Source organism: Phaseolus vulgaris, chromosome 1, assembly GCF_000499845.2.
Source record: "Phaseolus vulgaris cultivar G19833 chromosome 1, P. vulgaris v2.0, whole genome shotgun sequence".
Taxonomy (NCBI): domain Eukaryota; kingdom Viridiplantae; phylum Streptophyta; class Magnoliopsida; order Fabales; family Fabaceae; genus Phaseolus; species Phaseolus vulgaris.
Window position 1 is genome coordinate 46,598,292 of NC_023759.2, and position 15,267 is coordinate 46,613,558.

General features: G+C 30.4%; 2 protein-coding genes across 2 annotated transcripts; one reads left to right on the forward strand and one right to left on the reverse strand.

Annotated features, from left to right (window-relative positions):
• Positions 1-794: 794 nt before the first annotated feature.
• Positions 795-2,882, reverse strand: LOC137814758 (probable pectinesterase/pectinesterase inhibitor 7). Its single transcript, XM_068617650.1, has 2 exons — positions 1,805-2,882; positions 795-1,609 (listed from the first exon to the last, which is right to left on the reverse strand). Exons 1-2 carry the CDS (start codon positions 2,799-2,801, stop codon positions 918-920), a joined length of 1,689 nt encoding a protein of 562 aa, XP_068473751.1. The 5' UTR covers positions 2,802-2,882; the 3' UTR covers positions 795-917.
• A 6,720-nt stretch (positions 2,883-9,602) lies between these two features.
• Positions 9,603-14,569, forward strand: LOC137814762 (pectinesterase-like). Its single transcript, XM_068617653.1, has 3 exons — positions 9,603-10,690; positions 10,869-11,029; positions 13,715-14,569. Exons 1-3 carry the CDS (start codon positions 9,708-9,710, stop codon positions 14,407-14,409), a joined length of 1,839 nt encoding a protein of 612 aa, XP_068473754.1. The 5' UTR covers positions 9,603-9,707; the 3' UTR covers positions 14,410-14,569.
• Positions 14,570-15,267: the final 698 nt, after the last annotated feature.

Genomic DNA, 15,267 nt, shown 5'->3' on the forward strand with positions numbered 1-15,267 from the left:
ATTATATTCATTTATTATTTTATATAATTATATATGTTTTGTTGATATTATAATTTTTTTTATTTTTTTATTTTCATTATTTATAATTATATGTTGTTATTAATAATATAATTAAATACTTTTAAAATTATTAAATAAATTTATGTAATCTTTAATTTTGTATATAGTAATAAAATGCATGCACATGGATATTTGGGTAAAATACAAGAATGCTATATGAATTAGCACAAATTTCTTCATTTGTGTTAAAAGTGAAAGAAAGGTCTTTATCCTCTCCTCCATCCACTCCACCACTCTCAAAATCATTGAAATAAACATAAAAAAAAACACTCACTCCTTCCTTATACTCAGAAATAAACACAATATTTTCATAAATGAGGTTTTTTTACCACACAAATCCTTATTGAGTTTCGAGTCATGTTTATTGATTGACGACATTCATAAAGCAAGTAACGGTTTAAGCTTCTAATGCACAAATTAAAAGTAAAACAGAAAGACTAAGAAGACATAATCCAAGATAAGATTAGGAGAGTATATTATAAGTTTACTTTATTGGAATACACGTATGATATAAAAAATAACACTTTAAGTTATAAAGAAAAAAATATTTCTTTTTATTTTACAAATATATTTTTTCACTAATAATCAAATAAAATATTAATTAAAAAATCTTGAAAATGTTGTATAACCTTTACATAAATTAAGTTAACACTTACGTAAAATTATAAAGTGCCTTTTGAAGGTAATGTATCCTTTCCCTTAATATATGTATTAAATTTGCGTAAATCTAATGATAGAGTAGCAGAGATTTTATTGATTTATAAATACAACAGAGAGAGACTTGCATCAGACTTACAAAAACTGTTAAGCAACTTTGCTCTTATTACACGTAACTATCTCGGAACTTGAAGGTTTGACTATATCAATCCACTACTATACGGAACTCCAGTTTGAGGAAGCCAGTCATCTCCTTCTAAAAAGTTAGACACGGTAAAATTAACCGCATCAGTAGCATTGATAACATGATAACCAGACCATGTTACTCGGTTTTCGGTGCTTGAACCTGGTCCTGTGTTGTTGTACTCAGCATAGTACGAGGTGTTTAGGGCAAAATCTCCACTCCATTCGTGCCACCCAGCAGGATTTATCAAACTATCCATGAAAGACTGCATATAGACTGTTCTTGAGTACTCTTTCCATGGTCTCCCGAGATATGTTTTCACGGTACCAACTACAGGAGCCAAATCAGCAGCAGCTTTTATAGTGGAGTTCTGAATGGAAGTGCCTGTGTTTTGATTTGGATCTGTTCTCCCTTGTGCAGTGATGGCATTGAATTGGCCACTCATGGGAAGGCGTGGGTACATGTTACATGTTTGGAAAACAACAGCAGCATTTCCAAATATGAAGTCAACGGTTCCATAGATGTCACATTCACGGTAAAACTGTCTAAGAGAATGCGTGTACAAGGTGTCCTGATACCCCTCAAAGCTGCAGCTGTAAAAAGTGGAATTATCTGCTCCGCTTCTCAGTGCAACTGCTTGGTGCTTGCTTGGCCCAGCAGTGTTTCGGAATGTAATGTCAACAGCTACGAACCATGGTGCTACCACAGCTACAAGTGCACACCAAATTTCATGTTAGAGGTCAAAAGAGAGATAAATTCGTTATCTTGCTATGTTAGCATGTTTTGTTATGAAATTATTTTTTTCAAAAGTTCTATACAAAAAGTTAAAACGGCAAACATTGAGTCCAGATTTGTAAGTTTAAACATACACATTAGGAAGATATGTATATTTAATTTTCTCACCAAATGTTGCTGAGTTGAATGTTGTGAAGTTATCGACAACATTGTGATCACCGGTGATAATCGTTTGATTGATCCCATCTCCAATCATCATCAAGTACCTTTTGTTTTTTATTATGGATACATACTCTTGATACACACCTGCAGTGATAAAAATTAAAAAGTAACCATCGGCAGCAGCTGTGTTATTTGGCGCAGCTGCTACAGCATCGTTGATGGTAGTGAAGTTCCCGCTTCCATCCTGACTAACAACCACAATATCATTGACCAAAACACTATCGCTGCTATCATCAAGTAGTTTTCTGCCGTGACCTCTAGCAGAATCATAGATGCCACGTACACGGTCAGACATCTTCAATGGTAAACGACCGTTGCGGAAACCCAAGTGTCTCCCATTGGGTTGCCATGAAGTTGAGATTTTCTTCTCAGGCACCCAACCCTTGGTGAACAAGTCAAGCGAAACACTGTGAAGCTTCGTGTCATTCGAGAGTGATGAGAAGAGACCACTCTTCACTCTTTGATCAGAAGCTGTGGTCTGTAAGCCATCTAAACAAGTTTCCTGGTTTGTCAAAGCAGCACTAAGCATGGTTTGCTGGTCTTCAGCTTGAGTGGTGGGAAGATCACCGCTAGCTTTATCAACATTGTCGAGTGCGTTTGATAGGTATTCAAAGGTTTGGTCAGCGAGGAATTGACAGTCTTCAAGGGCGCGAATTGTGGGAAGAGACAAAGAGGATCTGTCTTTGAGGAAGGAGTTTACTAGGTTTAAGAATTTGCGAGACTGGGACAAGGATTTTCGGACAGAAATTCGACCATAGTCAAAGATGGTGCCATTTTGATTAGCAAGCACAGATTTGCAGTAGGAAGGATCTATGGTGGATTTGCAAATGGTTTCTGGTGGAACAACATCACGTTTACTGTTAGAAGCTATGGAAATGGGTGACAAGAAGGATAACACAAGAGAAACACAGAGCGTAACAAGGGACAAGTTCTTAAAAGCCATTGGGTTTTCGAAAGAAGGAAACGTGAGGAGCTTGAAGCTATAAGAATGTATGAGAATGAAATTTATGCTGTTGGAGGCTCTTATATATAGGGCCAAGACGAAGACAATTTGATCTTATAAAATTGTTGGTCGTAAATCGAAATCTGAAATTAGAACGAAGACACCACACGTATAAAAATGTCAACTACAAGGACTTTGCGTTTCCGAAGCTACTTCATGTTGTGGCTACCATGATCAACACAATGAACTCGCTACCAACTCGCGATAATAAAATATTTTCAAAGTTGTTGAGTAGAAATTCATTGAACTGGATATAATATACAAGTATACAAATGTTTGGTTTTATGCGTATATATTCTAAAATGAAAAGAAAAAAAAAGTTCTAATTTAACTCTTAAAGTCAATAGCGTTATATTAATTGATATGATTCTTAATATTACAGAACAAAACTATTTGGTTATTAAAATTAGTATTATCATTGTACTAAAGAAGAAAAAATTGTAAGAAAAAAGTGGTATTATCAATTTTTATGTGGGAAAAGGAGCTTTTGGTCTTATAAATTACTTTATCTCTGTTTTTTTTTTATAGAAACTCGTATCATTGGACTTGAAAAGCAGGATCATCGGGAAATTTTACAATTATTGGATTATACCATCAAATACTCTCAATTGTTAACAAGTGAATATGCTCTCTTCTTAATTTTCTATTTTTAAAATTTATAAAAATGTAATGTTCCTCTAAGAAAACTAGGATAAATTGTCAATTTAAATTATGTTTTATAAAATATAATGAATATTGTCTCAAATATAAGGTATAGAGTGTATTTTATTTCTTTTGAAGAAGATAGTCGTTATCTTTTTTTCTATCCATAATTTGACTTTTGTTGGACTTTTTTTAATGATATTTGTTTATATACCAAATGTGTTTTATTTCGACATCTTATTTGCAAAATATGGTATGGCTTTATTTAGATTATGCACAATCATGTTCTTTTTAACCTTCACGATACTTTTAATTTGATAATAAAAGTTAGATGTAGATTACTGGATGGTGTTCAATGTTTTTTGTTTGTCAAGAGTGGATGGTTGTGTTCAATGTTTTTTTAATCATTGTAACAATCTTTTTGTTTCTCTTTTATCCTTTTAAACTAACTTATAGTTAAGACTCATTAGATTGAGTAGCCCTTGTACTCAACTTCTAATTAATAACACCTTGCTTAAACTACTTTTTCTTCTCTTCATTAATGGGCAATCAATAAAAAAAAATGGTAATGGTAGTGTCTCATTTGATTTGTTTAGGGAACAAATTGTTAGAGAAAAAAATTGCCACACTCACAAGTTGATAGTGTGAATGTAAACAAGCAATAGCTCATCCCATACGGAATATGCCAAAAAGGTATCTCGTGAAGCAGCAGCAGTATTTGATTATCTGAGTGGATCTCGAAAATGAAATTCAAAGGGTAGACCAAATGCGAATGAACTTTAGTTTCGTGGATTGCGTAACCTCACTTGGAAACCTACATTTTTTTACTTCTCTATTTTCCATTTTTTCGGCACCTTTAAGGAGCAATTTAGTGTTTACATTAAGAACATATTATATTATAGCTAAAATGTACTACCGATAATATGTCGATAACATTTTCAATATCTCGATATCCATATAAAAAAATCTCAAAACGTCATTACTTACTATCATAAGAGATTATCTATAGAGCATGATTAAAGTGTAATTAGTCTCTTCAAAGCTCTACGAGTTGGTTCATAACACAAAGGTCTAATCAAAAGATATAAATAGGAGAAACACCCAACCCAAAAGATACAGGTAAGTTTTAATCAATCATAACACTTACATATCGTATTTGAATTAACTTGAGCGTTGGAATATCTTTACATTTATTCTCACTACTGATAAAAACGAAAAAAGTGATTGAAACTAAGAGATTAAGTGAAGAAAAGAAACACTCTTGAAATAATACGACCATCTAAAAACATTAAATATATTAAATATATTGAATCTCTTATGTTTTGTCATTGGCAAAACCAAATTCTTCCTATTATTTATTTTTCAGAAAAAACTAAGTGCTAACTTATTACAACTTTTGTATTGTTTAAGACAAATTCTGCCTTGACCCTTTATTTTCGTGTTATAATGGCTTAAAAAATAAGCCAAACTTGACTTTGTGTTAACGCATGAGGATGATGGAGCGATGTGCACTTGAGATGAAACACCTCTTCACAAGTTGGAAGCAAAGCTCTTTTATAAAGATAGTATTTATAGCCAACGCGTTGAAGAGAATCAAAGTGTGCCTTAAAATCAAAATAAGCAAAAAGAGGTTATGCCTGTGAACTTAATTTACATGCTCTTCATGTGCACGTACGTATATTATTCATTAGTTAACTTTTATGAACACTGCCACTGGGGTTTAAGTAATGCTTATTGCTAACAGCCAATATAAGCTGGGTTTAGTGTTAATATAACTTTTAACTATTCTTTTATTAATTTATTTAGTTGACACCTGGGACAATGACGCGTTTGTTCCTTGTTATGTGCTTTGACCGTCTAGTAAGGAACAAAAATGTAAACGTGGGTTTGAAATGGAAAGTGTTAGAAAATGAATTGTTGAAATAGGTATATAGGGAAGTGGGAATTCATAAACAAAAGACATGGAATCTTAGTCGCAGGTTAACAAAATATTTAGAATACACATCTAACTTAACAAAGGGATTTGGCTGAAATGCACTTAAATATCCAGCCTGTAGCAAGCATACATGCTGAAAATTTTCTAAGCCGGTGCATATAGAATCGTCTGCATGCCAAATTTGATTCTATATATATATAAATTATTTTACTAACACGAGGATAGCCCAAAAATCTGACTCAAAACACATTATAGTTATGGTGCCAATCTAAATGATCTTGTGGACAACTTAAATTATTTCTGATATATTTTTAACATTTAAAATTATTATTCACCAATCAAGAAAATGTTGCATAAGAAATAACGAACCTGATAATTGAATGAAATTATCGAATTGCTCTGTTTATTTTCCTCACTGCATTCCCTTACTGTTGACGCTTCTACATCAACATCATTGTAAAAGAAGAAAAAGAATGTTACACTTAGAAGAAGAATAAAAAAAATCTCTTTCCAAAAAACTTGTTTAAGAAAATTCATTTTAAAAAGCGTACTTCAGAAGATATTATATACGTTCCAGAAAGTTTGTTCCTGAAATCATGTATCAGGAAACTTTTTTAAGAAAGTATCTTATACATTTTATAAATTTTATTTCACGATCTTATTTTAGAAATTTTATTATGTTTTGAAAAATATATTTCATGAATTTCAGAAAACGTGTTATAAAAAAAATATTTACTTTAAATAATGATAATCCAGAAGTTACTTTAAAAAGAGTAAAATAATTATTTTAAAAAATTATGGTATGTAGGTTCAAAAATGGAGGGTGGAGAAAATAAAAGCCTACAAGGAATGACCCAACTCATTTAAAAAGCCCTACATTAAATTCTCAAACAATCTATTCAAGACATTTGCTTCCTGCATTTAACAAATTTAGGCCCGCACCCATCATTGACACAAAATGACCAAAATGACCTCTATTTTTGGAATCTGTATTCCAAAATATATTTATGAAATTTGTTTTCTGAAATATTTCTTTTTTAGAAATGCATTTTTTATATTCTGGTTTTTTTTATAATAAAATTTTGATTTTTTTTAAAAAAACACAAATTTATTTTCTATTTTATTTTTAATTTCATATTTTCAATTTCAAAATAAGAGACAATTTTAGATTTTCAAAAATTGAGTGGATAAAATAATTTGATGCAAAAATGAATTGCGATTCAAAGTGTGTGGCTCCTTACCTTGTCCTTCACAGGGGGACAATACAAGTTTGCACAATAATAAAATAATACACAGCGAAAACAAATCTCTGAATATACAAGAACTTAAGAGGAAGATTGAATCTCTGACAATATAATTGTAGCATCATAAATTAGATCATGGGCACCCAAATTTTAAATGTGAAGAACTTAATCTAAGAGCTAAAAACTATTATTGCAATTTTGTGTGATTTTAAAAAGAAAGAGTCTTAGTTGTTTAAAAAATCGACGACTATAGTTGAATTCAATTAATCAACGAGATTAAAAGTGGATTTATTAAAAAACGGTAATAAAATAATCCGATATTATAATTTTTTTTTGTTAAATATTTAACATAAAACATGTAAGAATCTTTTTTTTTATATATTTTATGTTTTTTCTGTTCTTTATAAATCAATGTTTAATATGTTATAATCAAACAGTGATGTCCAAGACGCCAAAACTGAAGATCCGTGATTCCTTAAAATCAACATTTTGTTTTTGCGATAATAAAACTCAATACCTTAAATTTGACTTTTATCACCCTGCAGTACGCAAATGACTTTTCCTCAACTTGATTTTTTAAATAAATTATACATATGTATTACTAAAAAAAGTATAATTTAAAATATTATAAATATTTGTGTTGTGGTATTTAAAAATAGAAATATACAATAATAGCATAATTTAAATTATAAACATTTATAAATTAATTATTAATTTTATGAATAAATTTAACGTATAAAATAATATCATTTTCAATTTATTCATCGGATACGTTAGTTAAAATTTATGAAATACTCATATTATATATATATATTAAAAATTGAAAATTCAGTCCATCGTATAGGAACTGATTTGCTTTCTTTAAACTGACGAAATGAACTAATTCGTTTTATATTCCTAAAGGGAGTGGAAGGAGAATCACATTTATTTATTTTTATGTAATTTTTTATATTGTTTGAAAATTAAAATACAAAATATAGATTAGAAAACCTAATATGAAGATTTTTTTATATAACATAAAAACCAATATTGAAAATTTACTCTTTGACCCATGCACATTCATTGAACCTTAATGGGAGTCGGGGAATCTTATTTTAACGTAAGTGTCATATATTTTACAAAATATATTTCATTACTATTTTAAATTTATTAAAAACTATAACAGATTAAAATAAATAAATTAATAAAAAACTTTATTGATTATAATTTTTAATAAATTTTAATTAATAATAAATAAATTATAACTTTTAATTAAATAAATTATATTTTAAATAGTATCTATATTTTTACAAGAAAATTATTAAATAAAAATCAATTTTTAAGATAAAAAATAATTAATTATTATAATAACTAAATTAGAAACCATTTTAAAGACTAAAAATATTATTAGTTTCTAAATTAGTTTATATTATTGATAAATATTTTCTAAATTTGTATCTAATTAGCTACCAAAATTTTAATTATTAATTATTTAGATTTTAAATTTGGTAGAAAAACATTGATAGTTAATTAGATACCAGTTTAAAAACTATTTATCAATAGAAAAAATTAATTAGAAATCAATAATTGTTTTGTCTTAAAAAAATAGTCTTTAATTTAGTCACTATAATAATTAATTATTTAAAAAAAAATTAAAGGTTAAATACATTATTGTAAGCTTAATTTTATAATTATTGATCATTATTTAGTCGAAATGGACATTATTAAATTTGTCCCCTTCAATTAAGATCACTTTTAAAAGTTTTCTGTTGCAATTAGCTGAGGATAATTATGGGAAGTTATGGTCCTGTCGCTGTGCCCTGCAAGATTGGTAATTATTTGTACCAAAAGGGTTAAGCATAAATATAAGTTAGCCAACATGTTTTGTGCCTGCTTTTAGCAAACGTAACTCTCGTCTATTTATGACTAAATTTAAATTTCTTGTTAAATGAAAATTCTTAAAATCTTATATTTATTTTAATAGTTAATAATTATGATTTGTGATATGAAATAATTTAGAAATAAATATATTAAAACCAATATTGGTGGGCCAATGTATCCTATGACCTTAATCAAATTTTGATGTCCGCAGCAACGGTGACACAAATGGCATTGGTATACTGACTGACATAAAGAATAATGTTTCATGTCATTTACTTCAAATTCAAAATCAAAATATATTATTATTATATTCTAAAATTTTATTTATATTATTTTTTATTAAGAAAATATAATATTTTATTATTTTATTATTAAAAGGGTTGTAAAGGAGAATGAAAAACAAAATTAGTGTCAAATAGATTTTTTTAAAAAAATAAAAAGAATAATGATAGTTTCACACTTTTAGGTAGTTATATAAAAAAAATAAAAAATTAGGTAGTATCACGTTCATAATCAAATATATTATTATTTTATTTTAAAATTATATATATATATATATATATTAATTTTTATTAAGAAAACATAATATTTTATTATTAAAAATTTCAAATAGAAAGGATTTTCATAAAAGAAAAAATCCTCTTTTAATAATAAATATTATATTTTTTAATTAAAATAATATAAACAAAAAATTAAAATAAAATAATAATACATTTGATTATAAGTAAATATAGGTATAACTTAAGGGTGACATCCTATCCTATAATTATTCACCCTCATAGTTTCACATGGTCTATGCTAAGTTGAATGATATTTTTTGGTATTGATTAAATAATAACTGGTATAAAATAGCTTATAAACAATTATAACTTCATCATGGTGTTTCTTTCTGTATCAATTATTACATAATGAATGCAAAATGATGTGGTCGAAAGCTATTTTTTGGAGTATCTAACAAAAACATAACATATAGTGATTAAATTTAGGAAACAAATTGAAACAGAAGAAGAAATGGGAAAGAACAAAAGTAAATTACACAAAGAGAAAGTAATGTGCATGCATGTAAACATGCTCAAGCCAACTAATTAATCTTATTCATTCGATAACAATAAGGTAAACAACAATTTTGTCTGTGGATGTGAGAGTGAGAGAGACAAACAGTGAATGAGATCTGAAAGAAGCCCCACTAATACATTAATGGCAACAACTACCCACCCTATTTATCCACACAATTTCTACCACCCATTGCACACATTCCAGAGATCCACCTGCTTTCACTTCCTCTCTTTTTCTTCTTCTTCTTTTCTCTCTGCCATGTTCAACCCCGTCAGTAGAAAAACCCCACCCATGCTACCTCACATACCCTGCATTTTCTCTGCGGTTCATGTTCTACTCCTTTTTTCAGTAACCCAATTCAGCATCACCGCAGGAGCAACAAGATCCCTCCAACAAAATCACCTCCATTTCCATGTAGCAAACTCAACATGCGAGGGAACACTTTACCCGGACCTCTGCGTCTCAACCCTTACCTCTTTCCCAGATCTCACCTCAAAAACCGTCCCAGAAATGATACGTTCTGTCGTGAACCACACCATATACGAGGTCACATTGTCCTCCTCCAACTGCAGCAGTCTCCGAAAGAAGCTCCCGGGTCTCAACAAACTCGAAAAGCGAGCTCTCGACGACTGCCTCAACCTCTTCGACGAAACCGTGGAGGAGCTCAAAACCACCGTCAAGGATCTCTCCCAGAGCACAATAGGGTCGAAGCGCTACCACGACTCGCAGACTTTCTTAAGCGGCGCCATGACCAACCTCTACACGTGTCTGGATGGCTTTGCATACAGCAAAGGGAACGTGAGAGACAGGATTGAGGAGGGGGTGTTGGAGATTTCGCATCTCGTGAGCAACTCCTTGGCCATGCTGAAGAAAGTTCCCGAAAAGAAGAAACAGTCCAAGAACGAGGTTTTCCCCGAATATGGAAAGATGAAAGATGGGTTCCCCTCGTGGGTTTCCCCTAACGACCGGAAGTTGCTTCAAGCTGCTGTGAATGAAACGAAGTTTGACCTCGTTGTGGCCAAAGATGGCAGTGGCAACTTCACCACTATCGGTGCAGCAGTGGCTGCGGCTCCAAACTCCAGCGCCACTAGGCAAGTACACTACCACCTTATCATCACGTTATCACCTCACTTTCCAAAAGTAAAAAATCATAAAATAAATAGTTTGTGCAATATCAAAAAACATAACATGAGAGAATTGTTCTTGGTTTTGGCATTATATATTAAATGGTTTGACGTTTTACGAAGTGGTATTAAATTTGAAGTGTAGATTTGTGATACACATAAAAGCTGGGGCATACTTCGAGAACGTGGAGGTAATCAGGAAGAAGAGCAATCTAATGTGGGTGGGAGATGGAATTGGAAAGACTGTTGTGAAGGCTAGCAGGAACGTCGTGGATGGCTGGACCACTTTCCAATCTGCCACTGTCGGTGCGTTTCACTCAAACATTTCTTCCTCTTATAAACTTGTTTGGTATTCATTATTGAAGCCTTTAAATACAATAAACATGGAAACAACAGTTACAATTAATAATTTATCTTAATTAATGTTCATTCAATTTGGAGAAAATAATGATAACAATATAGGAATAAATAGAGAGAGAAGTCAACATTAAAAATGTCCACACGACAAAAATATGATTGCTTCAATTATTAGAAGTAGTAGAAGGTAAAACAGACATTCGAACGCGTAATTTGGATTAGGCCAAGGCAGATCAATTTCCTGCCGCCACTTTAGGCTTTTCAGAATAAAGTGGGAAGCACTTAGACACGGATCTCTATCTTTAGATCCTCTATATAGTAACTTATATATCACAATCACGTGCCAGTGTCGGTTCTCTGTTCACAAAAATTACTATTATCGGAATCTGGGTTTGTCATACGACCATGTTAAAAGTTTTTAGTTCAACCACCTAGTTGAACACTGAAATAGATCAAAGTTCAATTTTCATCTATAATCGTAAATTCTCCCTATTAATTAGACAAGTGTAAAGACGTATAGAGATCATCGTCACCAATCAAATAATTGTAGTGTAGGTGACACGAAAGAACTGTTAATCGATATCTGCGTTTGAAAGACACTCTCGTCTCGTTTTATTATAAATTTTAGAATATCAAATACATTTTTTAATATTAGTTTTAAAATATTAAACGTAATACAAAGTAGAATAAAGGAAATAAAAAGTTTACCGATTTGCTTATGTAAAACACATATCAATTGAGGCAAAGATCTGAAATAAAAAAATGTGTCAAGCCTAACAATTAATTAAATGGGAGATGATAGTTTTACACTATTTTTTTATTCTTTTATTTAATAATAATTTTTATTATTTATTATTAAATACAATATCTTATTATTAAAAGGTGTTGTAAAGTAAAAGTAAGAGAAAAAGTGGGTGTTAAATGATAATTTTTTCCAATTAAATCCATATATCAAAGCTGAGATTAACATATCAATTACTTCTTTTTCCTGCGATTAACTAACTAATATGTATCAAGCCTATTAATTAAGGGAAATTTGAAAGGATTAGTGCTGAAATTTGGTTTTGCAACACTAATACTTTATAACAATTATTTGTTGGCAGTTAATTACATATACATTATTTTATAAGTAATGTTATTTTTCCATGATAATTAACTCGAGATCTAAGTTCTAAAGAAGAATTAGCATGTGAATAATTGGAAGGGACTAAATAACATTTTTATTTTAAATTGAAAATGGATGGATTTACTTGATGGAGAGCACAAAAAGGAGCAATAGATATATTGCATAAAGAGTTTTGTCTTATATGTTATCTGATCACATACTGTAAAACCAAAATCTGGTGTCCTTCATGACGTTGACACCTTGGCTTTATATTTTATAACAGCTGCCGACAACTCTAACTATAAACACTTACCTTAGCTTTTTACATTATTTTTTTTTTTTATCATTTTGTTCCACAAACACCAGGAAATTAGCGGGTTACACTACAAGAAAATCATGAAATAGAAACTAATTTTTAGAGACTAAAATAATTAGTTACAATAGAAACTAAAATAGAGATCATTTTATAAACTAAAAAAAAATTGGTTTCTAAGTTAGTTTCTATTATTGTTAAATAGTTTCTAAATTGGTATCTAATTAGCAACTAAGATTTTAGATACCAATTAGTTAGTTTCTAAATGTAGTCTCTAAAATCTTGATTGCTAATTAGATACCAATTTAGAATTTATTTAACAATAATAGAAAATAATAGAAACTAATTTAGAAATCAATTTTTTTTTAGTTTCTAAAATGGTCTCTAATTTAGTTACTATTGCAACTAATTATTTTGGTTTCTAAAAATTGGTTTCTATTTCATGATATTTTTGTAATGTTAGTATAATGTTAGTATAGTTCGATTTTGTATTAAAAACTATATATAATTAAACATATGAATCTATCAATATTTACAACTTTTCAATTTATTTTAACCGATAAGAAGAAATTATTAAATAATTCAGGATCTCGACTTATCTATGATTCCTACTAATCTCCACGTCATACATATTCAGATCTTTTAGATCCCCATAAAAGAAATAAAACTAACAATACTTAAAATAACGTATTCATTTATATTCAGTAAGTGCTAAACTACACACGAGATCAAAATATAGGGCACTAACAATATTTAATTAGAAGTCATACAAATACATGTTTATTATATGAGGGTTAGATTATACACTAGGATCAAAACATGGAACTTTTTACTATGGAGATTTTTTATTTATTAAAATTGGATATTTTTTATAATAAAAATTACAATTTTTTTCAAAATAAAATCTTATCATATTTTAAAAACTAATTTCCCGAATGGTATAATAAGACTAACAAACACTCAGTAAGATATAGACTCAAAATGATTCTAATACCATAATACAAAATGAACTTTAAATTTAATTTAATTTCATAAAACCAACTCGTGAAATGATGTTTGCTCCAGTTATATGAATTGTCTTCATTTCTATTTCTAGTCAACTAAGATCTCCAACATAAACATAAGATAGTAGTATTCCATGGTGGTAAAAAAACCCCAAAACATAATGAGTGAAACTAATTATTGTGTATGTATTTGATATGTTTGTGGTTTTCAGCTGTGGTCGGAGACGGATTCATAGCAAAGGGTATAACCTTTGAGAACTCAGCTGGGCCGAGCAAACACCAAGCTGTGGCTCTAAGAAGCGGTGCTGACTTATCAGCCTTCTACCAGTGCAGCTTTGTTGCCTACCAAGACACGCTCTATGTCCACTCTCTGCGTCAATTCTACCGCGAATGCGACGTTTATGGAACCGTCGACTTCATCTTTGGTAATGCAGCAGCGGTGCTCCAGAACTGCAACTTGTACGCACGCAAACCCAATCCAAACCAGAAGAACCTGTTCACCGCACAAGGCAGAGAAGACCCTAACCAAAACACGGGCATTTCCATCATCAACTGCAAGGTTGCAGCAGCTGCGGATTTGATCCCTGTCAAATCTGAGTTCAAGAATTACTTGGGTCGTCCCTGGAAGAAGTATTCCAGGACTGTTTATCTGAATTCTTTGATGGAGGATCTCATAGACCCTGCAGGGTGGTTGGAATGGGATGGCAACTTTGCATTGGATACTTTGTATTATGGAGAGTACAACAATAGAGGTCCCGGTGCAAATACAAGTCGCAGAGTTACGTGGCCTGGTTACAGGGTCATCACCAACTCCACTGAGGCAAGCCAGTTCACTGTTGCAAATTTCATTCAAGGCAATGAATGGTTGACCTCTCTTGGCATTCCATTCTTCTCTGGTTTGAGTTGAATGCCTGCATGCTCTTATTCAATAAAGGATATGTTTTTTCTCTTTCTTCTTTCTGCTGCCAATAAAGTCAAAAGAAGTAAGTGTTCTGTTTATCGTAGATTATGTACTTTCTTCTGCATAATTTATGGGATATATGAGAATATCAGAGTTTCAAACATAATTATGCAGGCCTGGTGCTACAAATTTGGAAAGAATTGATATTTTTTGAAACAGGATATGAACAATGGTTAACTAAATGGTTCCATCAGAACTAAACTCAAATCAAGTATTCGTAGATTAGATGACATTAAACAACAAGTGTTTGACTAAAGCTTATTTCTGTTTAGTGAATGAGAGAAAATTTATAAATAAATAAATAAACGAAATAGGTTAGTTATGCGATATTTCTTCGTTATTTATTTGTCTTGAATTTAAAGTTTCAACTGAATTATTAGTGTAAGGTCATCATCTGGGCTCAACTATAGGTAACGTTCTTAATGTCAATATATAGGGTTAATGAAAAAAAACATCATTTATTATTCATTTAAAGAAAAGAACGTTAATTACTAAATTAAATGCATAATAGAGATTAATTTTGAAATGAAACTAGAAATAAAACTAAATATAAAAGAAAAGAGTGGACACTCGTTATGAAAAATACAGGGAAATAGAACATTTCAGCTTGAGACTAGGTTTTTCAACTCAACTAAATACTCTAGTTAGGATACATACCTTTTGACTAAAACAATTAGATTTTTTAAATTAATTATAAAATATATGTTCCCCAAAAATATTATTCAGCTTCAATATTGTGAAATAATTAAGTTGACCCGATTGAAACATTTCATATAACAAAGGTCCTGAAACAAAGAAAATTAT